At 41.3% G+C, this 27,465-nt stretch overlaps 1 protein-coding gene across 1 annotated transcript; it reads right to left on the reverse strand.

Annotated features, from left to right (window-relative positions):
- Positions 1–210: 210 nt before the first annotated feature.
- On the reverse strand, positions 211–27,294 carry SNX31 (sorting nexin 31). Its single transcript, XM_071736919.1, is given in 15 exon segments — positions 211–453; positions 2,574–2,633; positions 3,518–3,715; positions 5,409–5,504; positions 6,037–6,240; positions 6,869–6,964; positions 7,526–7,592; positions 9,023–9,110; positions 10,694–10,784; positions 13,876–13,928; positions 13,931–13,976; positions 21,357–21,421; positions 22,514–22,628; positions 26,981–27,055; positions 27,127–27,294. Coding segments are annotated over 15 exon segments (1,455 nt in total). The 5' UTR covers positions 27,193–27,294; the 3' UTR covers positions 211–318.
- Positions 27,295–27,465: the final 171 nt, after the last annotated feature.

The following is a 27,465-nucleotide window of genomic DNA, read 5'->3' on the forward strand; positions in this document are numbered from 1 at the left end:
ATACTCAAAGAAACATCAGAAACAGATGTAATACTTTTTCACTCCTCTAGCATGGTAGCACCATTTCTAATTAACTCCCCCCTTTCTGCCCTGACAATTTAGTTTTGGGTGTAAAATGCCACAAAAACACATGCAAGATAGAATGCACTGAATTCAAACTGTCTCACTGGAGTTGTAAATACTATGAAGAACACTGCAAAGGCAAGAAACTACACTGAAGATTTTTATTATTTTTTTGCCCCTATAATTCAAGTTTTCACCAATAGGCCTATTATTCCCCCAAAATTAATTTTGAAAGACAGTATTTGAAATAAATTATCACAGGTCCTCTTCTCTTACTTTCTCAAATATACCGTCCTCTTCACTTGGCCTAACCAAATTCTTTTTCCTTGATATGAAACCTGAATGATTTACCTGCAGAGAAACAAATAAACAGTTAAGAGTATATGCATTTCAATATTTATAGATCAAACATAAGCTAGAAAATCTCACATGATCCTGTCCAGGTACAGCAGTTGATTTCTATATTGGCATTTCAGAGAGAATAGATTTTTTTTCCCCTGCTGGACCAGGACACAAAAGCAGTTGTTTCTGCTCTTAAGGTTCATTGCAAAGTAGTAAGTGTGGTGCAGATTGAATGGCAGTTCCAGATGTGCCAACATCACTGTTGCTTGGCATTATAGAACATATATACAGGTACTTTACCTACTAGGCCTTCTGAAACAATCACACATTCTTAATTGTAATGATGGCACCTCCATAAATGACACTTTCAACTCTATTTTTCCTAAAGGGTGCCATGTACTGCTTCAAACTTCCTAACACCACATCACCCAGCAGAAATAAGCAGGTGAACTGTCAGCACCCAAGGTACAAGCAGGCAATTTATACCCTTACCTTGAATGTATCTCAGCTTTCTGTTGTACTAGGAAAATTTGACAGATTTTTCTTCTGCCTATTGCAACATGTTTTTTGATACATAAAGTTTCCTGAAAAACCCTACTAAAAGTGTCTTTCACAAAGCTGTGCAAACTGTGCTGCAATAGCTAACATAAAAGCATTGTGAAACTAGAACCAAATTTTGCATAATTATCTCTGTAGAAGTTTGGTGGGTTTTTTTCCCTCAAGATTTCTACAAGACACCACAGCAAAATTGCCTACATGCAGGCACATTCTATAGAACAGCCTCACTTTCTAAAAAGTCTACCTATTTAATAATTATCTGAATTCATACAATTGTTCTTGGTTTTCCTACTAAATCCTACTGCTGCACTAAATCATCTATCCAAACAAGAATTTCCAGGGCATTATGTTCATCTGTTAGTAGCAGTATACTGCTACAGGGTTGTAAAGATAAGCAAAATTAAGTTTTTCTACTCATGATTCAGCAGAAAATATTTCATGTAAGTTTTAAGTCTCTGGACAGCAGTTAAGCTTTCCACTAACTCAGAGCAAAGACTTGTAAAACTCTTGTGCAAAATTATAAACATCCAACTGAAAACCCACTTTTTAAAATGAGGATGTGAAAAGATAAATTTTTAATACATTTTTCAAGTGTCTTTCAAAGGGAAATATGGAATAGGAAACAGAAGCCTTAAGAACCTTACTATCACAATCAGCATTTAGAAGTTAGCTTAGCAGGGTTAGGACTTCACATGAATTGTCTAACAACACAGCTTGGTGTATGCTTCCCACATAAAATGAGGAACAGCATGACACACTGTTGTCTTTAACACAGCAACATTCCCTCACTTGCTTTAACAAGTCTGTTCTAATTACCAGCTGTAATTTTCTTAGTACAAAGCACTTAAGAAAAAGGGAGAAGAAAAACCACCACACAGGTTAATTGATTTGCTTGTTGAAGACCTGTCAGTGACTGGTTTAATGCTGTTTCTGAAGCAACATTTCTTTTTTCTGATTTCAGACTAGATTTTTTCTCTTTTAGAAATATTTTCCCTTTGGTCAATCACAGGCTGTAATAGAGGTTTTTCTTTTAATTCAGCATACATAATTACCTTTCCATTTCTTTATTATCTCACATTCAAGAAATTAGTTGGAAAAGCAACATTATTGAGCTATTCAGGAACTAGTAGCTATGAACACTGATTCCAGCAAATGATCTTAAAAGAATACCTTTGACATGATATGAACATAAAAGTATGGATATATAACACGACAAATTTTCCATATGGGTACAAACTCCCAACTATAGGGAAACAATCCCAGGGTAGAATCCAAGTCCAGGGCTGTAAATCACATCAGCAACTGTATGTGGATATCACACATGATCTCTGCATATATTCTGGCTGTCTATAAACCTCAAATGTCTCATTCAGAAACATTTGCAAAAAGCAAATAAAATTAAGCAAGTTGTCATTAAACCACCAAAATACAATAAAATTTGTATTCAGACATGTTTCTTGAGTTCAAGTTCAACTCCTTTTCCTGCCCAAAGAAGTTATCATGAAACTTATTAGGAGTCTCCACAGCCAGAAAGACAGAGGTTGGGCTACCCACCACTAGGAAGCAATATACACTGTATTTACATTTTGGAGATGATCTCACTCACTAACCTGCTTTTGTTGGGTAGTGGATTTCTTCCTATTTTTCATGGATTTGGACATCTGAATCTCCTAAATAGATTGAAAAATTTAAACTTACAATAAGCTTAAATGTTCTCCCCCATCCCCAGTTATGCTAACAAAATACAAGTTAATTAACATTCAATTAAATCTAGAAAAAGCAGTATAGGAAAATAATTGACTTGTTTACCCTTCTCTCATGGTTCTGTTTTAGTCCACACTTAGTACTATCATCAGCTGAACACAGTTAAGTAATTAATGTTCATAACTAAAAGTTTATTATCATTCCATTACAAATAAACTTAGAATGAGAGAGATAAAAATCTTTCAAGATTAAAATTGGCCTGGTTTCTTTTGAATCTTTTGTAATTTAAAGCTATGGAATAACATGCTGTTCATTGCCTCATTGCTCACTACAATCTGTATGGGACTAAAAGATCACCCACGTTCCTTTTTTCTCTTCTATGGTTTTCAGTTAGTAGACATTCAAAATCTTTACATCTCACAAGGTTCAAAGGCATTATTAATGCTGGAAAGCATTTTTTTAAAATAACAAGTATCTAAACATATTTCATCCTTAAAAGCCTACACAGAAGACAGCAGAAATATTTTAGCTACAGATCAGATTTTTATTTTATTAGAACTTCTATGTAAAAAGTTTCTCAGAGTGAATGTCACAGATCTCAAATTGGCCTAACATTGCAGCAGATGGAACAAGTGGTAAAAAAGTGACAGCCAGAAATGGATACAACATGATAGTGCAGAACATTCAAAAATTATGCCATAGATATCCTTTATCATATACAGCAAAAACTGAAGCCAAGGAGAATGAAAACCAAATCATTAAAGCTGTGATTATAAATAGTCTTTAACATTCAGTGTATTATTTCAGTAAAACTACACAAATATGTACTTTTTGGTCAATTCTGGACTTAAATGTTGGAACATGCAAGACCCTCTTCCTTATTCGGACTTGTCTCAGCCCATTTGGAAGAATGATATTTGAACTTATTTCTTTTAAATACAAATTCAGATACTGACACACACATCCTCACCATTCCTTGGCCTTCTTTGGCTGCCTTCATCATCTGTTCTGATATAATTTTCTTCAAGCAGTTACTGAGCACAAAGGCCTAAAAAGGATAAACCACGGAACATTGTTTTCTTCTAATAACATATGTACTTGACTCTTCCATTCCTCCTCACCAGAAAATTAGAATCCCTAAATACTGGACTATTACTTCCCCAATTTAGTTGGCTTAATCTGTATTTAGCATCCTCCCAGTGCACCAAAATAACTTGTAGTTGCTTACAGGCCTCAGCATGACCGACCCTCGTGGCACTGCTCAGAGCACAGAATAAGAACTTTTGACTGGTTTTGTGAGGCAAGTTGTTCTCTCCAGTTGTCTGGGGGTCATACCTTAAATGCTGCCAAGTTACACCAAGGGCTAAGTGACATTAATCAAGTGTGGCACTATCAGCATCAAAACCACTTCAACAAATGCAGCTGGAATTCACAGGCCCTCAGCACTGCTGAAAAGTCAAAGCCCCGGTGGGTACACAAGGTGACTACAACTGCATCTTGCATATCTATTAGGAACAGAGCAGTACAGGTCATCCCACATACTGGATATCAAGCAGAGGCACCTCAGAGAGAAATGGAGTCGTTCTTAGTTTTTTATGCTGTCTGATGAGCATGTACAACTCCTTGGATGATGCAGCCCAAGTTAAGGTCCAAATTTCACCCTGGAGATGCACCTTACTTACTCTCCAAAAGGAGGCATATCTCAAGAAGACCATCAAGCACAGAGATGAAACAAAGACAAAATATCCCACAAGATCAGTGACACAGGGAGAAGTCTTCTCTGACTAAGCTCCAAATCATTTAGCCTTCCCATTTTCTTCAGTGGTCTCTTGGATAAAAGCCTTATTTCTTCCACAGATTAACACATTTAGCTCTTCCTTACACTTCTGAGAAAAGTAGGATGCAAGTTTTCTGATCAACAAGTTACTACATCAAACACAGGCCTAATAGATTTCACATGAGAATTACTGGAGGTAATTATAGGCCTTTTTTTGTACTCCCAACAGCTAAGACACTAGAAAGTTTACTGCTATGGCTCATGTTCTCCTAAAACTTAATCATGGCAGGAAATTAGCACTTACTAAATAGCTGTGGGAACCACATCACCCCAGAATTAGAAATAATGTGTGAGATATTAAGCATTTTGATTTTGCTTGAAAAATCCTGTCTGCTGCTGGGTAGGTCCCAGAGACAAGAGGGACAGTTTACTGGAATAGCAGGCTCTATACTTTTTGTAGGAGCTCCAAACCCAAACTAGCTTATTTACTAGGCAGCAAAACCACAGACAGATGCTAGAATTCCTGGATACCTTTCTCTTAAAAAAATGCCTGATATGTAAAAAAATACTTTTGAGATCACATATTTACACCCACCATTAACTTGTATTAATATGGATTATATTTATATATGAAGAAAATGGGAGCCCTTGACCATAAGCAAGTCTGACTGTTAATGACTTTGGATACTTACTGAGTGCAGTGAAGTAAATGACATCCCTCCACACTCCATCCCAGGCTTACTGCCAAGTGCTAGACATTTCAACAACAACAGCCAAAACCATCTTTTTCTCTTATGCTAGAAACTTAAGTGGTTTTGTCCAGATAACTCTGTCCCTTGGCTAATCTGCTTGAGAGCATAGCTGATGCACTCTGACAGAGATAGACTGAACACTTTTGAAGCTTCCTTGTGGCTGTAAGATTACATTTTACTCTGCTCTTTTCTCAAAAGGACTGAGAACTAACCTGTTTTGTGTACAAAGTTATCCACTGCCATGTGGCTGAATCATTGTACTCAAATCTGAGTTCCAGTGTGTCTTCTTCACCATGCTTTGTAGCACCCTAAGGAAATAAACATCACCACACACCCACAAAATCCAACAAGCACCAATTAACAGAAGAAACAGCTAAAAATAGTATTAAGGTGTTCAGCTATGAATCAGAATTAGTCAATCATGTTAATTTTATACAGTGTGTAAGTAAAACAACTGAAAATCTGTACTAGAAAACTTCTCCTGGGGGAGAGAGTGAGTGGGAGACACTGTGGAGGAGTCTTTAACAAGCACAGAGCTGGCTAAAGCAGTTTTATTTCCTCGCACAAAAAGCTCTCTGCCAACTCTACCTCCAACAGGAAAGGAAAAAGTATGACATGGAATGCCAGGGAAAGGAGAAAACATAAGAATAAGAAGAGATGATTGAGTGCTGTAAAAACTACCAAGGCAAGAATTTTCAGGATAAGTTTAGAGGAGAATATAGGCAGGTGAGAGGTATTTAAAATAAACCTCCTCCTTCCTCCCAGACTTGCCATTTCCTGACAGCCTTGATTTTGACACAAAGAAAGTTAATTCAGATACAAAGCCAGTGAAGTATTTACAAGAAAAGTAACCTGCCAGATTCTTAACCTGTTGATTTTAAAGCTGACCTCTTTGGTTTGGTTAGTAGGCAGTTTTATGCAGCAGTTGATCTCATTATTGCCAACACAGATGTCAGCTGAGCAGCCCTCTTCTGCATAGTCACAAGTGCAGGGATCAAGCCACATGTATCCATAGAACTGTACTTTTCTAATCAGCTCCAGGAACTGCACCAAAAAGACAGAATTGAAGTGTTTTGCTGTAAATGCAATTGAAATCTAGTAATGGGGAGGGGGAGAAGGGGAGAGGCTATGAGGCATATCTTTCAGATTGCCAATACTCTTTCCTCCTAGGAGGACACAGATTCACCACAATATGTCACTGCTTGATTCAGAAAATAGGATTCACAGTCCAGACTTAAAAACTTGATTTTATTTCCCCCACTGGATAGATGGTCTTTTGGGTGCTTATCAGATATGCTGATGAGAGGAGATAAAACTAACCAGTAAGAAAGAGAACAGCCTTCCTGGTTTTCTCAATTTCCATATGATTTCCTGAACTATATGTATCTTTGCACCTTAATTTAGCAAATATAGAAGACTAGGACTCACAGTCAAAAGCTTGCTGTCCCTTGGGATCCAAGTAATTCTTCTGGGGATATTTTAACATGCTAGCAGAGGTAGGAACCTCTGTTTCTATTTGGTGGCTCAGTATCCAACCAGGTGGAAGATGTGGGTCTCTAACTCAAACCACTCCACAAAACCATACTGGTTTGGAAGTCACAGTCACTAGTATCAATAAATCAGAAAAACAATCCTTTGATCTGTTTGTATTGTTTATAAAATACCATTTTACCTTTGCTTTGTTTTAATTTTTCTGTAGAAATTTAAGTTCCTGCATCTGCCCTTCAGTTGGTTTAACCTAATTCCTCTCAACTTCCTGGACTGCTTTAAAAGAATTTTTAAGAATAGCAAGAAGAGTCAGCAAAAATGTATTTCCTTTCACATACAAACACTCAAACACATACACACAGAAAGCTTTATTTTTAAACAAGGCCTTTTATTTTGGGAGAAGATCACTTTACACTGTTGTTTCTTCCTGAATTAATAATTTTAATAGTTTCCAAAGCCAGTAAAACTCAATACACCTACAAGTTCAGAATTGAACTGAATGCTGTCCTATCATGGCAGAGTGCCTACATATAGATACATACATACACTTGGAAGTAGAGTGGATGTACACCTAAATGGGTCCTTTTTATGCAACACTTTTCCCATGCCCAAAACATGAGTTAGAATCTCTGCTACGTGAGTTTGGGGTAAGGGGAACAAACAAAAAAACAAACAACAAAACCTAATGTGATCAACAACAGTTGTATCCAGCACTTAGGAAAGCACAACAGAGCAGTGTTAATCAGAAACCACTTACAAATATTTCAATAGTTTGTATAAAAGTTGAAATTTATATAGGAAAGTTAACTTTTAGAATTCTAAAGACTTTTCAGTTTACCTACATATATAGCAAATTCAGTGAAGCTCCACAACCCATCAGCAGCTTATCAAGAGAAGGATCCATGTACCTTTTCCATGCCAAGGGAAAAAGATAAGTATGAACATATGTTTCTAGATATGGCATTTTGGTTTTTCAGATAAACATGAGACCACAACCCAGAAAGATCCCATTATTTACCAGAAAAACAAAACAAAACACAAACAACAAAAAAATCAGTTGTACCCTTCAAGTGCACACTACCCACATTTACAGCAGACTGGAAACAAACTACAGTCAAGTTGTGCAGTCTCTCCACTTTGATTTTAGTGGCAAACATAAGTTACAATTTAGAACTAAAACTTCCCTCCTTTTCCCAGAGAGGACTGCCATTTCCTACCTCTGCTTTGAAGCGTGGCTACATGGGGAAACATCTACTCAGACAGTCACTTTGTCATGGCTTAGTACCACACAGTGCTTTCATTAGCTTGCTTTGTTCCCCAGTTTATAAAGCACATATAGGGAAACAGAGAAAGCTTTGTAGACCCCAAGGCCTAATCCAGGAGATTTAAACCAGACAAGTTTCAAGTATCTAACAACAAATTTCTTCTTTTCTCACTTCAACCTTTCTCACTTCCACAAAGATGCATGGTCTGCTCTTTCTCTCCTGCTCCCAACTATGGTCCTCACTCATCTGATGCAGCTGATCTAACTCCCTAAGCATGCAAAGATCTATTCCCTGTGTTCAGTTTCACTGTAGAGAGAAGCAGACAGGACCACAAGTCCTGCAGGGAGCCATTAGACCCTCCCAGCTCTACTGCCTGACTGCACCCTCGGGACCAGGCTCCCTGCACCCAGGGTTTATCCTCACCCATAACTGCTTGCTGCACAACTAAAAAGATAGGGGAACTGACCCAGGCCAAAAATAGGCCAGCAAAAACAAATAATAAAAAAAAATAAATGGCCAGCAACTTATTTTTAGGCCAGGTTAGCTCACCAGTTCAACTTGCCATGCCTGACCACACAGTCACAATTCTACCAGCACAGCTGAGGAGGAGCCCAAGGGGTGAGCAAATGAAATGTAAAAGTGCTCTGCTGCTTAAACCAGGCCACTTACCAAAAGAAATGCACAAGCTATGGCCTCAGGCATTTTGTGTATTAGTACACAGAAATGATCACTTCAGATAAAAAGTAATCTACCTCTGCCCAAAGTTGCAGCTTTTAATTCAGAACTCAAGGTTCTCATCTATATTGTTTGCAGGTACATTCCCGTTTGTGGTCACAGCCACAAAGGACCTCTCTAGATTCTGAAAGAGAGAGGAATGAATAGCTGGCTGCATTAAAAGGCCCTTCAGGAATATTACAGTGAGAAAATTAAAAACACACAAGACCTCAGAAACCAGTCAATTCCAATACCAAATTGGGCCCTGAGACAAACAGTCAAGTTCTTAAAGGGATTTCTTTTTCCCTTTATAGCAGTTGTCATGCATCTTGGTAGTTTCTCTTCAGTTTCTTGCTCACCACTTTCTGATCCCAAGCTTAGAGTGCAACTCTTTCATGCTCTAAAGACTCACATAAGGAAGTTCAAAGTCTGCCACTTTTTTCAGCACTGGGAAAAGAAAAACCACAGAGACATTTTGTGAAATCTGATTAAATAACCCAGCTACATCCATATATCTGTTGGCACTGGTTATCACATGCTCTTGGAGAAGAAAAAGAACTTAACAAATATAAATTCTAGGGTATAGTAAGATAACAGTTTTGTTGTTTTCCTCACTTCTCCAAGTCTAAAATGACACAGCTCTACTACTCATAGAACATATCCACCCCCTTCAACTATGCCCTTACAGAATATCCTTCTCAAAACACAGCTAAGCAGGATAGGTGTTCCTGCATTTAAAGGGAATGGGAATGCAAGCTTCCAGGACTGTTGCTTTTCTGGAACAGAACAGCAGATGAGAGCACTGTAACTAATGTACCCCAAGAAAAGCACATCACTCTTCAGAGACCACTACCTTCCTGTGCACTCTTTAAATAAATATATGTTTAGAGACTCAAAGCTGCTAACATTTCTTCCCCAGTCCACCAGAACACTTAAGCATGTGAGCATCAAACAGTTTTTGGCAGCTGACCATGGGTTAGCATTTGGACTAGATGCATTTTGGAAGAATATCAAAGATGCATTCTGTTCTCCTGCATATCTATTTGTATGACAATATAAGGCAAAAGTAAATCCATCTGCAACCACCACAGAAAAGTAAAGAAAATGTTCTATCCAGATAGATTTGGGATAGCCACGATCAGGGTGGGAAAGATACCTTTCACAGCCACAAAGAAGGGGGCAGGACAACAATAAGTAAAATAGACACAGACAGGAGAATTCCTACCCCACTGTGTAAGCCCCAGTTTACTGCTGAAGCTTAATCCTGAGAAGGTTCAGAAGAGCATTAACATCTTCATGCCAAGGAGAAGGCTGAGAAAAGCTAAATGGCTCGGCAAGACCACAGAGAGACTGCAAAGTCCAGCTTCATTCCAGGCAACAGTAAAGACTCTGGTCATGTCCCTGATATTGTCTGAGCCCATCCCAGTCCCAGGCCAGGATCCGGCCTCATCCACACACCCACCCACACAGGAAACAGGACACCAGCAGACCAATGGAGACATAAAAAGCCTCTTTGCAATTTCAGACTATAAAGAGACTCACAACCTTGATTTACAGCTTGCTCAGTACCATCATGGTTAAACTTAAGCTTCTATCAGTTAAGAAAGGAAACATGTCAAGATATAAAAGGAAAGTAAGCCACAGACATTGTTTATAAATCTAACAAAAGAGTTTCCTGTCCTATTGTTAAACTCAGCATGTGATATGTAAATTAAGAACTGTTTTGTGTAGGTATGGCCCTCTACTAAATGCCTACCCAGATAATACACCCAGGAGTTCCCATGAGGTAGAGTTGCTACATATCTTATGAACTGAAAGGAACATTATAGTAACACATTAAATTCTCATCCTTGCCCCACACTATCTACATTCATACACAGCCACTCCAGGCAGGATTTATCAGACAGGATGAGTCTTTCAGCCCGAGCCTCAGTCAGGTTTGTGCAAGCTCTGTTCAGATTCCAGGTTCAGTCATGGTAGCCAACAAAAAAATCCAAGGGAAGACTAAGTTAAGCACCTTTTAAACTTACCAGAGAGAGCTCCATCATCATGATCTTGAAAGAAAAATAATCTATAATATTTTATTAATTCTCTTGACAGCCCCATCTTGCACGATATAACCTTTAAAAACAAAGGTCAGAAGTTTAGCTATCCATTAGCATAAGTCAGGAAGAGATGTTCAATACCTATTAATGTAATGATTGTTTTTAAATTTCCCTTAAGACACCTTTAACTGCCCATTTAAAAAGCAGACATAACCATTCCTACATTGCAGCATTTGAGTTTGTAAGGAGTTTCATAAGTTTCAAAAGAACATAAAAACATCATTAAATAGAAAATATTTTCTACTCTGCCATGCCTCTAAGTATCCTATAATGCAAGGCATCTGCCATGCTATTCCAGATCTTTACTACTGAAACCTCAGTCTATATATAATATGATGACAACATCGCTCATTAGCATCACAAGTAAGTATTTTTACAAGATTTTTACAGGGTTTGTGTATTTTTCAAGCTGACAGAGTCCTCTTGTTTTTCTAGAAAGTATATACAAGACCTGGCCCTCTAGTGAAAGTGCAATTTTACTTGTAGGGTTTGACAATTGCTTGTGAAGGCTCCTGACAAGAGCAGATCTGTTAAGCTTTCATTATTGACAATGCATAAGGAGAAAAAATCCTTTCCATTTTGACACTTGGATTGGTTTTAGCTTGCTGTGGCCTCTTTACCTCTTTTCTGAAAAAGGCAGGTGTAGCACTAGCAGATAATACAGAAGTTATTTTGCAGGAGCAGCTGCATAATGAAATAGTGGATACAGAAAAATCAGGCAGAGGTGAGCACAGAAGTCACTGAATCAGAGTGGGGCAATTGTCTTGTTGCATTTTAGGTCCTGAAAAATTGAAGCATAAGGTAAAGCAGCCATAACCTAAAGAGCACAGTGTTTTCAGAACATTCTTCTGTAGTGATTAATCTCCTCAGTTCACTTAGGAAAGTGGTGTTGCAACCAAAAAAAAAACATTTCTGCGAACACTCCTGCCATAGTTCATCTGGCAGGTGGTGCAACTGGATAGAGGAGTCATGCTTTGGTCAGAGAAGCTAGATTTTCTTTATCTGAGCACAAGGTAGAAGTACTGGTTTTCAGTCTTCCTCCAAGGAGTGCCAAACACAGCTCTGTGTCACAGTGACACCATTGTACATTCATTCAGCTCCACAGTTCAGAATGGTTTCCTTCAGCTGTATCAGCTGGTTCAAAAAAGCAGACATGACTCTGTGCATGGAAAAAAGTAGACATCAAGCTAAATATAGGTTGTGAAGAATTGTTCCAAGTTAAAATTGAAGAACACATTCATGAGGTTTTCCTTATGCTTGTTACTATCAGGGCTGTTACCAGAGAGGGCAGCAGAGCATAAAAATCACTTGCCTCACACTCTCTTCAGACACCAAGTAAAATAGAAAATAGTTTCAGAAGTCCAAGCACAAAAGGAAAAAAGTTATCAGCACTGTCTTTCATTCTGTTTGCCTCCGTGCAAAGAAGTCCCCACAAACTACTTTAAGAAATTAGACAGAGTTCCAACATGTTCTCTTAATAGCATAATACAAAGTGTACCAGATGGCATTTCCAAGGAATATCAAACACAGATCTCAGATTCAGTAGAAATTTCACTTATTAACAAGCTGCTATGTGCTGCCTGAATACTGGGATGTTAAGAGCAATGGTTGTAAATTCTACCTACACTACAAAACAGCTGTGGTAGAACCTGTACAGCAATGAAAGCTAAATAATTCCTGAAAATCCTCTCTCATGTTTAGGACCACAAGGGAAGAAATAGTGGCTCCAGCATTCAAATGTCATTGTTTCTTTCAAGTGCTACATAAATATTGGACACCTGCAAATGCAATATACAAAGCAACACCGTATATGTTTTGGAAACTACCTTGGCCAACTGCAGAACACGTTTATCACACCCAAATTATTGGCATTTTTAAGTACATTAGCAAATCCTTTCCTTACCCAAGGGCCCTATGTGAGTGTCCAATCTAAAAATGCCTCCTTACTTTTTCCACCCTATTAGCACCTACTTCCCACTAACAAATCAAAATTCCTATCTTCCTGCCTTCAGCAAACAACAGTCTCTCCCACATCAGTCTCCTCTTGCAGGGTCTAAGGCCAACTCTGACACTTCTCTTCCTCTGGAAGAACCGGTCCCAGCATTGCCTCGGGTGATGCAAACCCGATGGCAGAACAGAGCCAGCGGGGCTGTGTTACCCAGCTCTTGGTACCTGTGACTCTGCACAGATACTGAGTGTTCTGTGGCCAGGTTAACACCTGAAAGCCTGGCATGGGAGACCGAATACACATTCGGCTCACTTTAACTCTGGCCAGATGAGAACTACCTACACAAACTCAGATTGCAAAGGCACAATAGAAACACAGTACACGATTTTCTGTATGATGAGAGGAAATTTCAGGTTTCCGTGATAAAGAAGAGTCCCATCAGGTGTGTGTGTATGCTTTGTTATTGCTGTTAAGATTAGGAAAAGGGAGCAACTGGGGAAGGGGCTTCAGCCTTGCTAGTGCTCAACCACGTGCAGATGCACAGAACTTGCAGAAACTTTGCTGCTCCTCCCCTCCTGGCACAAGGAGGGAACTCCAGCTGAAAGTTCCAAAAGCAAGCCAGCCAGTTGTGTAAACAGTGTTTGGTTGCTACTGGTTTCAAAATGTAACCAGCGATTGTTTACTGTATGTGTTACAGCAGCTGTTCGGGACATCTCGGAGCTAGAACTGCCCCAGTACTGCAAAAGAAGTCCCACGGTTTCCCAGCAAACATCAGGGAACACAAGGAAAGGAGAAGCATGCAGAAAAGCAAGACATACCAGTTGCACAGCACGTTTTAACAGCAGTGCACCAGCTAAGACAGAAGCCAAGGCTAGACCACCTTTTCTGACTTTGGTGTACAAGCACTTTCACCCACAACATGCAAAAGGAAAGGGTGGTTAAATAAAAATGTGTCCCCATAAAGAAAAGTATGCATTTTCTGATTCTATCATGCCCCTCACACCTGGTAGAATTTGTCCTTCAAAACCACAGAAGATATTCTTGCATATCTTCAGACAGGGACTTGTATCTTCTCCTGGCTGAAATTGTCATCTTCATGTTTGCCCACTCCCACTTTTCCCAAATGGAAAGTTTCCACACAATTCTAGAAACCCATTACCTCCAATATTCTTTCTGCAGTGTCTGATGTCTGGATATCAAGTCTAACATTGCAAGGTAAACATCCAAAAAGGCTCTCTGGGTTGGGACTTTAAATGTATCCTGTTAGGAAGAAACAGAACACTTTTGTTCCTTCCCATATTGCTGGTATCTTTCTGAAGATGCTGATACTCCATTTCCCTGTTTATTCCAGTAAAACAAACAATTGATATTACTGTTTATTAAACCGTATGTTATGAAAATGACTGTTAAAGCTTGCAAATGACAAAAAACCCAAAACCAACCAAACAAAACACCCCCACCATACACAGAACAGCAAGAGGGGAGAATTAGTGGAGGCTCACTTTGATGTTAAGCTGAGCACAGGTTAATTAGTGTCTCAGTATCTGTAGGAACAGTCACTGTCCTAGGAAGCAGAGGCTCTAAAAAGAGGAGGCAGATAAACAGCTTTGTGTGAATATTCAAAATCACAATCTTGCCAAAAGGAAAAAAATGTGTTCTTCTACCTATAGACAGGAAAATCCCCAGTGAGAATTATGAGGCTATAGTATACCAGGGCCACTGCTACAGCAGATTGCTGCACACAGTGACAGTGCTTGAGGTTCAAAACCACCATAAACAGAGAGGAGGTGCAAAGAAGAAACCTGAAAGCACTTAAGTCATGAGAAAACAGGCCTCACAGAAAGACCTCAGAAAAATTTCTTACTTCTAGACATTAAAAGGAGGTGATATGCAATCAGCAAAATCAAAGCCAGATCCATTGGCTATCAAGTGATGACAGACACAGACTATAAGTAGAGCATCACATTTCTAACAGTGAGCTTGTGCAGAAATGGTCTTATTTTCCACTGGTTTTATATCAAAACTTTCCATGTTCTTAAGAGTCTCTTAAACTGCAATTCAGAAAGCTGCATGCTTTGCTATGCATGAGAAGTCAGACTTACTTTTTTCCAAGAGTATGGACATTAGTTTAAGGACTCCCTTGGGGATGCATCTGGGTGCGGTGACAAACTCATTGCTGCAGCTCCTCTTCCTGTTGACTACCCTGTACCAGAGCACAGCAATGGCTCTTATGGCATTTTTATTAACTAAGGAGAGGCACTTCCCTTGACATTCACAGCAGAGAAAAAATGCTGTAATTGCACATACTGCATGAAATATTGATTTTTAATTTCTTGCATCCACCTTTGCTAGCAGGCAGAAGAAATGGGAAACTCCCAAGTCTCCCTTAGATCTCAAGTACTCTCGGTATCTTGGTGCAGAGTCTTCACATGTGCCTGTACATAGGAGCATTTTCTGTCCCCTGTGACATCAGCAGAGCAGGGTGGCAGAGCTGATGTTAATGCTATGTGCTCCACTAACCCCCTCTGGGTACCTGGGAGAACACACTAAGATGTGTGACTCCGGTTAACTAACTCAGTTCATCTTGGTAACTTTTCTGTGTCAGAAAGACCATATTTTCCAGTAAAACTGGTTTTACTTAGGAGTTATTTCAAACTGAGATCATGTGCAAACAAAACAAGTTTTCTTCCACATCATCTAAAAATTAAGAACGCATCGCTGGAAATGTGTAGAATGATATGAGGGGAAAAAAGGTCTTGAGAAAAACCAAACCTCACCAAACCACTCTTTCCTATTTAAACAGACTTTCCATAGGTTCTCCTGACAAACAGTGTTTCAGCTGATGCATGCCTATACATCTGTTTGCATATATTAAAAGAGCAAGAGAACATCTCAAGGCATTAACTAATGCCCTGTCTGAAGTTCTTCTGGGGGTCCACACAGATTTAATATTTATTCCCAAACCAGCTCCCTTCTTATCCAGGAGACAGGTCTAGTCACTCTTCATTAAAATAAGCATTACTTTGCTTCTGTGAAGGTATAAAACCCCCCTCTCTCTAACATCAAGGATCATCTCCTGTGCTTACCTGAGTACTTTATTTTCCTGATACAGGAAGGAGCAGACGCTTCCTCACAAACACCTTTGGTGCATATATTTGGGTTTGAAACATTCACATGTGATAAAAGTGTGTGTGAAGCATGGAATGAATGTGGGATGCAAACATCAGAATGAGATGAATGTAACTCATTCCTAACTTTTGACTAAGAACAAGCAGGTCACTGAACAGCCAGTTTGCTACCCAGGTCCCAGCTGTGCTGGTGGGTGTAGGTGCTTGCAAAGGCCCATACACCACAGCGAGTGCTTCTGGGTGTAGGCTGCTAATGCTGAAGCTCCTGCAGGGAAAGGACACTGAGGACATAATCTACCTCTGCCAGACCCTCAGTGTTGCTCCTGCAGCTTCCACAGCCTGGGTACAGGCTCCATCATCCACTCTGGTAGCCCAGGGTCAGAGGCACAAAGGGTACTTTACCCTTCTGCCATTCAGAAAGGGAGTCACACCTCACAGTTCCTTATCCTACTTGCCACCCCACTTCTCAGCAATCATGAGGGGCAGAAGAAAAGCATGAGCCAAACTTTCAGCTACTTCCAAGTGGTATGATTCCTCCAAGAACCCTATGCAACATATTAATAGGCAAATTAAATTGAGTAACTACAAGAAACCATATACTAGAGGAAAAAATAAATCTCATTTCCCTCTAGAATGTTCACATTAAGTATCACTGTTTAATATTTAAACCAGTGGTTTCCTCAGTTGTCTTGGAAAAACTGCTTTACCTCCTCTTACTTGACTTAATTATAGGCACAGCTTCCTTTCATGGTACAAGGGGGAAATTCCCTACTTACTGATCTCCAACTTCTGATTACAGTTCTCTAAATATGTTTGTGACAGAGCAAACAAAAAATAAGAATTATCCTAAACTCTTGGGTTTGGAGATTTCTACCCCTTTATCACCTTTTCCCACTTCCTTTATTATCTGCTTTTGCCCCAGAAGGCAGAACTGTCCATACTAGAAACTCCACATATTGTTGAGTGTTCTAAATATGTGTTTAGCTTCTTATCAGCAAAGTATTGAGACAAAATTTACTTACATAAAAACAAAAGGAGAAAACAGAGCAGTCTGTAAGGCAGGAGAAGACAGTGTTAAATGAAGAAATACAAATACAGAAATGTCCCTAAAACAACACAAGAGAATCCAGCATAAGTTTAATACAAATAACAAAGAGATCATTTATCAGCATTAGTGATCATCCATTTAACGAGTGCACATGGCAATCCCAACTGCTGCCAAAGTGGAAAGAAAAATACTTTTGAAAGAAGTCTACAGCACCGAGTCAGGAAAGTTCTGACCTTCTCACAAGCTGCTGTTTCAGTTTTGGAAAAAGCAGTGAAGTCATTGTCTCATCTACTCAAACCAAGAACAAATTAAAAAAAAGATATTTTGGCAACAGTATATATATATATGTATATATATATGTATATAACTTAGTACTGCTTATTTGAATCTTCATATTCTCACTATTACCTGTTGTAAAATCTCCAAAAACACCTGGGACTGCAGTCTACTCCCTACTTGCCTGCCCAAGTATCTCGAAGCACATCTCAGTCATAAATGTAAGAATACAGAATAAGACAGAGCTGGTGAGGTATTTTCTGCCTTTTTTTTTTTATTTTCATGAAAAATCTGCATATTTCTGAATTACGTTTTACCTACACTCTCAATAGCATACACACCACAACACTCTTGTTGTTGATCCTTGGCCTCATACTTCCTCCTCCTCAGGAGAAATGCCTCACATCACAGTCCTTTGGTGAAGAACCACGTAAGAACCCTGCTTACTGGGCACTGGTTGTCTCTGTTTGCTGAAGTACACAAACTTTTACTCTCTCCTTTTGCCATACACCACATTACTCCATGGGTGCCCAGTGCAGAGACATGATATCAGATTACATTTAAGAATATAGATGAGCTGCATTAAAATGACAGATAGGGATTTACAAACCTTCTCACATTGTATTTCTCCTGACAAAAAAGGAAAAGACATGACAGAGTCACAATGGTCTCATCTTGTTAAAGACTTCTGGCAAGAACCATGCTTTTTGCCTTTCGGGGCTGGACATGGTGGGGCACAGACTGAATCTGTCTCTCCAGCCTGGCCACTGGACAAGTTTGCAGAGTTTGGAAGTGCAGAGGGGCAGGAACATTTTGGGTTAGATTGTTCAACTCTGTGTTGGTAAATATTTCCACCATGTTTGTTTTGAGCAGAATATCCATTGCACCAAGCTGCTTCCCCAAGTGTCAGGAGCCTTGTTCTCCCCTGACAGCTTCTCCCATGAGATCAGGTGGCTGTGGAAACAGACAGAACATGGCTGCTATAAGGAGCAAAACATAAGAATCTATGCATCAGCTAAAGGCAAAAACAGGGGCATGGAAAGCAGGGCCAACATGTGTGGGCTTGTCTGCACTTGGGAAGTTTGCTCTGTCGGAGGTGATAAGGGGCCTATATCTGGTTGGTGTGATACTGAGTGCAGATACAGATGAATCATGCTCAATGCTGTCAGGCAGCAGAAATACAGCCACGGTCCTTGTACAGCCTCCCACTCCAGGTACTGTGGGTCTCTGCACACCCTTCACAACCCCATTCAGCAGCAAAACACAGGACAAGGACAAAAAATGTCTTAATTTAAGTTTGTTTTTTCGTTTGCATCTTCTATTATTAGCCAGTGACATACTCAAATAAATATCTTCAGCTAGAAGCTTAAATACTGCTGCTTTTGAGACAAGCCAAAAAAAAAAGTAAAGCAAGCACTAGAAGATTATCTAAGAGGACAGCTCTGTTCTCTCTCATAATGAAGATGGAAAACCTCAGCAGTAGAAAAAAGTAGGGGAAAAAAAAAACCCAACCAACCAAACAAATAAACCCCAAAACTAGCCTAGAAATCTGATTCATCTCTGGTTTCATATCTTCTCATTCTATTAAAACTAATGATTTCTATTATAAAACCTGCACAGGTTTTACCTGAAGACAGATCTGTGCTCAATAAGTAGCTGTGGTGGAAGGTAAGTGGCTGATTGCTTCCCATTCCTTGCCACCAAGAGCACAGTCCCTCTGCCACTTGTCCCACTTTAACTGGCAGGTTGCTTGTACAGATGCACATTATCTTGCTGCAGGTAACCAAGACTGGCTGCTCCAATCCAGTACACATCATTAATCATCCCTCTTGCAATGTAACATAAACAAGAGCATTGTCTGGCTTTAGCACTAAGCATCAGTAACACTGAAAGCCTAACTATGTTTTGACTCCTCATGTAGGACACCAAGTGCTGCCTACTCATCTTCACCAATGGAAACCAGTACAGAGATGCTTTAAAGATTAACTTCATGCTGTGTCTTTCAATGCAGTTACAGAAATCTTGTCACTCTTCCACAAAACATCTCTCTGTTCACAGTATACTAATAAAAACTGGAACATCCACAAAGCCAGTGAGATTCTTTAATAGCCAAAATGAACACTTATTCAGTTGCCAGTTACACCAATTAAAGGCACTGTGCACAGCTTATGTCAGGAGAGGCACTCCTGTCTTTCACAGTTAATCTCTCTTAGGAATTTGCTCTTTACCACAATGAAAGAACACAAAGCACTAGATACTATTTGTATGATGAAGCAGCAGTTTATGTAAGCACAGCAATTATAAGTTAAATATGTAAACATAGGAAGCTGAAGAACTACCATTTTTTCCAACCAGAAAGCCTGAACATTGTATATGAAAACCCACCGTATTTTGGAACAGAAACTGGAGTTAATTTTATGTCTTGAGAATGTACTGACCTTGCACTAACATTTAAGGTATAATTCAGAGCCTACCCTGAACTCCACCAAATAACTCACCACTCCTGGCAGTGCAGTCATCCTGTGACATGCACACACATGTACATGATGGTAAATAGAGTATTACAGATGGACTTATGAAGTCACCCCTCTTCACCAAAAGGGCCCACACTAAAGAAAAACCTAAATATGCAACAAGATTTCTGATAGTATGTTAAAAAAAATCTACAGTACTGGCATGCTGAAAGACATCTTTAAACATTGCAAACACGGTTTTTGAAGAATTATTTCCTTGAATAACTTTATCAGAACATCAGTTGGTAGTGTTTGAGGGCAAATTGCATGCATTCCTGGTGGATTTAACTTTAGAAGACCTGTTATCAGTCTAAGCCTCAGTAGTCACTGCTGGGTATCATCTTTAGGGCTATAACAGGCATTGGATCAGAATTAGACTTCTCACAAAAGAAATCCCTAATCAGAAAGGGACTTTTCATTCACTGTCTTGAGCACTTCAATAGATCTGAATTTAAGAGACTGTATGTAAACAGTGTCCTTTTATTTATGATGTATATGGGAAACCACCCCCTCCTAGAATTTATTAAGAATGCTTCTTCACAGTATTTTCTACACTCCTTCTGAACTTGAGCCCTTGAGTCACAAAATTCTTATTTGGTCCTTCAGAACTTTGCTCTGCAAGCCAGGTTACTGCAGCACCAGCAGCATGCCAAGCACTTTCCAGAAAACTAAAGCAGCACCTGCTCCCTGAACATGCTTCATCACACTGCCATTCTCATAAGAACCACAGCAGCTGAGAAGGAGGGAAGGGACATATGGCACTTTGCAGTAGTCAGACACAAGCAAGAACTCTCCAGGCTCCAGGCAAATGGGAAGTCCAGGAGCTACATTAGGCCAGGACTACAAAGGAGGTGAATATCCTGTTTCTTAGTAGGGGTTATTGCTTTCAGCTCCACATCATGCTAAGGCAACCCACTGGCTGTCTGGTTGAAATCAGTCTGCATCAAGATAGTGCAGGCTTCCAACCAAACACCTCTATGAGTCCTTCAGGAGTCATGGCTGCCTCCTGATTTCATGTTTGTGACTAAGTTAACATTATAGCAGACCACACATATACCAACAAAATTTGATGATTATTCTCTCTTCTCCCTTTCTACTCTCTCTCTCCACCTGCCCATCCTTGCCAAAGAAAGATTAGAGATGTAAAGAACTGCATTACAATAGCTATCAAAACTCATCTTGGTTGCAACAACCCAAATACATGCCAGAGTCTGCCCATCACTACAGCTGCAAGATAAGAGAACATGACATTTTCACAGCAGTCATCAATACCCTTATCAGCCCAAAGCACTGACACTACCAAAAAGCATTCACAGTTGCAAAATCCGAGAATGTGGGTAATCCTCCTATTGAGCTCACACAAAGACTCTTCTGGGAACAGTTTAGAATCAAAAGATTGATCAGATATGCCACAGGATATAAAAACAAAGCAAATAGTTCTTTCTATGTGAGAAACAAGTTTGTACATGGGCAAAACAATAGCAATACTATTATTATTGACACTCAGGTTTCACAGGGAGCACTCTGTCATCAGAACTTGCTGCTTTACATGACAGATCAATATACTAAGAACACAAGGAGAGGAAGATAGCATAGGATAGCCCTGAACTCAGGGGCAGGATAATATTTCAACTTTCATATAACAAACTATTTGGCTGAAAAATTGAAAACTTACCAGCTGTAGCTTTTGGAAGAAACCTATGAAGACATCACTACTGGTAATATTTGAATTCAAAGTAACTGCAAAACAAGAGGAAAAGGGGCAGAGAGAAAACCAAACTTAGCTGAAAGATGAATACTATGGCTGGTGTATGAAAACAAGAGGTGTACAACAACATGACTCTTGCTTAAATGGTCAGTGCTACTTTACTCATCCTTTGGTTTCTGCACAGTTACGTTTACTACCTTGTTGTTAAACCACTGAAGCCTTGCACAGCATGAGATACATGCAGCTCCCCCAAAGCAAGACTACAGTGAGGTTCTTGGCCACATATGTCCATGGTCACTCATGGTCAGTAACTTTAAAAGGAACTGTTGAATACTCAAGTTAAAAAAAGATTTTAAAGACTAATCTTGGGTTTCTGTTTTTAGATTTTGGTACAATCTATGAGGCCAGAGGCTACAAAATGTCCATAAGCTCCTCCTCTCACATTACCTTCTTTTTGGATTGTTGAAATGGTTTGGGATTTTTTTTATATTTCTTGACTCACATGAAACTCATGAGGTGCATTCTAGGAGGATCCTGCAGACCCGGCTTGTAACACAACACATTGCAACCAAGATGTAGTTTTTCTACAAACGCTTTTTTTATTTCTCACAAGTCTGCCTGGAAGTTCAAGGTTTATGCAGAGCCCAGTTCCATATTGCACTTCTACCAATCCAAGCACCTCTGTTCTGCCTTCCTCTTTTACCCACCAGCCATGAGGTCCCAAATCCAGCTCCATATCAGCTCTGGAGCTGTAAAGCAGGAGGTATGGATGGCTCAGCTCACTGTTCCAGAAGAACAGATAACAGCCAGACTGCAGGCTGCCACCAGAGGGTCAATTTGGTTAAGTTTAGTGTGAAACTGCACCCTTACCTTTTGAGAAAGGTGCAGAAAGGCAGCCACTTCAAAAATAAGAGGAGAAATACAATATACTACTGTTCTAGAGCAATAGAACCATCAGAGAAAACAGGTCTGCAATGCTTAGCCCCCAGCAATGCTTAGGTATATCCTCTTCAGCTCAGTGTGGATAGTGTTGTGTGACTGCACCCTGCAGTCACAATTGTAGATGTTTCAAAGGTTTAAGCCCTACAGATGAAAGCTGTTCAGGTCAATAGAGCCACACTCACCATTCTGAAGGTACTGCTCCAGCTGAGACCGTCTCTCATCTGCCATCCATTTGGCCATTACCAGATGAAACTTCGGAGGGAAACCAGGCACAGCACTCCCAAAAAGTTGCCTCAGCTAGAAAACAGCCAAAGGAAATCTCTGCATCAGTGAAGAAGTATTCATAGTTTCCAAGGAGCTTTCAATGCTCTCTTGTTTTGACAGCCAGATGTGATGTCCTGCAGAGGGCACAGAGATGCCCACCCAGCCCCTCCCTGAAGGCTCTCAGGGCTCACAGTGATGTGAGAGCCTTTGCCCGGGCAGCCACCAGACAACAACCCAAGTAAACAACCTCTCTGAAGGATATCTCACTTTTACAAGTCATACCACTTCCGAGCTCTTGTTCCAAGCCAGAAAAGTATTAACAAGCATTAAATTAACCTTATCAGCTAGGTTTTAAACACCTCACAGACAAACAAGAAATGGTTACAGATACCTTCTCTTCCCAATACATCCAGACAGGATTTCTTTGATGCATATCCACAGAACTACTTTTTAAGAACTGATTACTTCTGCCACCTTAGAGACTTTCATTATTTGGCCCATTAGAGGCAGTATATTTATCAGCTGATCTAAAATATTAAAAGGAAAAAAAAAAAAAAGGAAAAAACCACAAAACCAAAACACAAGCCACCAAACAAACACAAAACAAGAACAAAATCCAGATAATCTTTCAGGAATATAAGATACCTATAAGTTTTAGTCTTCCTCCAGCTCTATCAACTAGATAAAAAGAATATAATGCCTCTCTATACAAACCCTACCTCATTTATAAACAACCTGAGAGGACTAGAGAACCACAACTGCATTCCCTTACTATAACATAAGTAGGTTTGAGTAGTAGCTCATCACTTGGAAGTGTAAACATTAACTACTATGGGCAAATTCTCTCAAGAAAAGGATGAGCTATGTTTACCTTACAATATTCACATTACTAAACACAGCAAAATACACTCTGCCTGGAAACATTCCTTCATCTCTACAAAAAAATGAATGGCATCTGATCAGTAGAATGAGACTCCTGTAGCATGCTGAAGCATAACTTCTAACTGAATTTTCAGCATCAATATTCAGTTCATAGAATCATAGAAAGTTAGGGGTTGGAAGGGACCTCAAAAGATCATTGAGCCCAGTCCCCCTGCCAGAGTAGGGTCACCTTCAGCAGGTCACACAGGGCCAGGTGGGCTTTGAATGTCTCCAGGGAAGGAGACTCCACAACCTCCCTGGGCAGCCTGTGCCAGGGCTCTGTCACCCTCACAGTGAAAAAATTCTTCCTTATATTTATACAGAACCTCCTATGCTTCAGTTTATAGTCACTGTCCCTCGTCCTATTGTTAGTGACCCCTGAGAAAAGCTTTACTCCCTCCTCCTGGCACTTGCCCCTTACATATTTATAAACATTAATAAGGTCACCCCTCAGTCTCCCCTTATCCAAGCTGAAGAGCCCCAGCTCCCTCAGCCTTTCCTCATAAGGGAGATGTTCCACTCCCTTAAACATCTTGGTTGCTCTGCACTGGACTCTTTCAGGGAGCTCCCAGTCCTTCTGGAACTGAGGAGCCCAGAACTGGACACAATATTCCAGATGTGGCCTCACCAGGGCAGAGTAGAGGGGAGGAGAACCTCTCTCCACCTGCTGACCACCCCCCTTCTAATGCACCCCAGGATGCCATTGGCCTTCTTGGCCACAAGGGCACATTGTTGGTTGTAATTCATTAAATTTCTCCCTGCCCAACTCTCCCATCTGTCCAGGTCCCTCTGAATGGCAGCACAGCCTTCTGGGGTGTCAGCCACTCCTCCCAGCTTTGTGTCATCAGCAAACTTGCTGACAGTACACTCTATTCCCTCATCCAGGTCATCAATAAATAGATTGAACAGTACTGGTCCCAGTACTGATCCTTGAGAGACTCCACTGGAAACATAACTTCCAACTAGACTCCATCCCAGTGACTACAACCCTCTGGCTTCATTCCTTCAACCAGCTCCTGATCCACTTCACTACCCAACCATCCACACCACACTTCTTCAGTTTAGCTCCAAGGATGCTGTGGGAGACGGTGTCAAATGCCTTCCTGGAATCAAGATAAACTACATCCACCTGGTTATACCTTCAGAAAAGGCTATTAGGTTGGTCAGACATGACTTCTCCTTAGTAAAGCCATGTTGACTGCTCCTGATAAGTCTTTTGTCCTTGATGTGCCTGGAGACAGCACCAAGAATGAGTTGTTCCATCACCTTTCTGGGGATGGAGGCAAGTCTGACCCATCTGTAGTTACCCGGGTCCTCATTCTTGCCTTTCTTGAAGACTGGAGTGACATTTGCTTTCCTCCAGTCCTCAGGCACCTCTCCTGTTCCCAAAGACTTACAAAAGGTGATGAAGAGCAGTCTGGCAATTCAGCAATAAGTGTCCTGTAGAAGATTACATTTTCCCTCTGGCCCCAGCTGCCCAAGTCATTCACATGACTCCAACAGCTGATGCTTAGAAAAAAGTTTACTACTGCAGGAATTAGCAATACTTTCTCCTGCCTGTTGGTTAAAAACAAGTGAGGCATATTCTCACAGCTCCACTTTCCCTACATTTGCAAGACACCATTGTTTCTGAGTTCTTGATTATCAGATATGCGTGAATTGCTCCAAGATACACAGCATAGAAGAGTCAGATAACACTGCATGCTTTGGTTTTATGTAAAGTTAACAGTAAGAGCTAGTATAGCATGCCTTTTATCTTCAAAGTCCTTAACATGTGTGATCTTCCCCTGGGGACTGAAAATTATTATCTCTGGTCTACAGGCATGCAGACTGAGGAGATACAGCAAAAAAAATTGCCAGAAGTCAGGAAGCCAGAGCCACACTGGCAACAGGGAGGTCAGCTCTCCTACCTCTAGGTTCAGGCCAAGCCTCACCTACAAAAAGCTGCATAATCTGTAATCATCAGTTTGCACAAGTCAAGCCTCTGGTCTTGAACACCAAGAAACACCAGAAACAAACCTGCTAGTCTGAAAAAATAGAGTTGCATTATAACTATAAAGCTACTATGTATGGGTTATATACAGAATGATCAGGCCTCTGGGAATTTCCTTCTCAGTTAAACATTAGATTAAACATTTTTTAAAAAGGAGGAGATGCCATTCCAATCTTAAAAATCTTCAACGAGACAGTTAAAATATATGTATGCAGAAGCTGTCCAAGCAATCAAAGGTATAACACTATTTTTGTACATGACTGGCTAAAGGATGCTGCTAACAGAGTCAGTAGAGGTTGGCATCATAACCAGAATCCACTGGTGTTGCATTTCACCCTTAACCCAGCAAGGAAGATGCCGAGAGAAGGAGCATTTACCTAACCCACTAACATGAGAAGTGTTCAAACAGAGCCCTAAAACAGGGTTGTCAAGGTAAATTAAGGCTGCTCAGCAGGAATAACAGTGTGCACCCAGACTGATAGAAAAGTTGGGAAGAGATTTTGCTTGGAGCTAAGAATCGGCAAAAGCCAGAAAGATCCGGTTAGCAAAGAGAAAGCTGGTGGCTACTCTGCCTCCACAGAACAGCTCAGTCTCACATGCACCCTTTTATCTTCCTGAGAAAACCAGATGAAAGATAGAAGGAAAAAGAACAGAGGTAACTGGAACAAGAAAGAAAAAAAAAACCAGAGAGAACAACAGGCAAATTCACCCTGAAATAATCCAGTTAGTTGGGACCACATGTTATTCCCTAATGCCACTATTCCTTAGTATACTTCAGGCCTGGGGTCCATCTGTTTTGTGATTGCCTCTTTGGAAAGGGTATTCCTGAGATACCTGTTCAGAACATTCAGGCCAAAGGATCCAACACTTGGTTAACCCCTGGCTTGTCCAAAAAACCCTGAAACTGCCTGGACTGACCTCCATGCACCTCCTAGAATTGTTCATGGGGTTAAAGACCCCAATAAAGCAGTTGCACCTCTCTCCCGGAGGCCGATGAAAAAAGGCATTTGGAGCCCACAGCTGATGTTGCTTGTCCACTGCTCCCTATTCAGCCTGTTTACTATACCCTTCTGCCCCATCGCGTGGCTTTTTTTTCCCTAAGATTTGCCTCTGAGCTGCTGCTGGGTTTCACCCCGCATGCACAGTGGGTGCCCCACAAGCAGCGGCTCGGGCAGCAGAGCGCCGGGCGGGCCCGGGCAGGGTGCCAGGGCCGGGCGGGAGGGCAGGGCTCGGGCCGGGGGTCCGGGGCAGCCTGAAGGAAGGCTGCGGTACCTCGGATGCGGGCAGGGCAGCGCCTTGCCCTTATCCCACAAAGGGCCTGTGAGGACCGGGAGAGCCCCCCCCCGACTCCGCAGTCCCCATAGGGGCCCGGCCTGGCTGCGGGGCCCGACGTCCGCCCGCACCCCGGCAGGGTGCTCCCCCAAACCGAGTCTTTTCGGGGTGTGTCCCCCCCCCCCCATCCAGCCCTCACCTGCGCGTCCCAGCGGCGGAGCTGGCTGTACCGCGCCTTGCCCAGCAGGAAGCCCTCCAGGCACACCGAGTACAGCTGCAAACACAGCGCTGACCGTCAGACCCGCGCTCGGCCCCGCCGAGCCCCGCTGCCCGCCCCGCGCCCACCACGTAGCGGCCCCCGCGTCTCTCCCGCAGCTCCTCAGCGGCGGCGATGCTGAAGTGCAACTTCATGGCGAGGCGGGGCCGTCCCCGCAGAGCCGGCGGCGGGGCTGAGGGAGGCGGTGGGCAGCGCAGGTGGAAGCGGGCGCGGCGGAAACTGCCCGGTCCCTCAGGCACAGCCTCGGCGACGGCGTTTAGCAGAAATCCCTCCAGAAAAGGGGACTGCGGGGGGGCGGCCCCGCCCCGGGGAGGGGGAGTGGGCTCGTTAGGGTGGTCGGTAAGCAGCGAGCGGTGCCCGCTGGGGAAGCGGCCTGGCGGGCAGCGGCGTCAGGAGCGCCCCGGGGC

Source organism: Heliangelus exortis, chromosome 2 (genome assembly GCF_036169615.1).
Source record: "Heliangelus exortis chromosome 2, bHelExo1.hap1, whole genome shotgun sequence".
Taxonomy (NCBI): Eukaryota; Metazoa; Chordata; class Aves; order Apodiformes; family Trochilidae; genus Heliangelus; species Heliangelus exortis.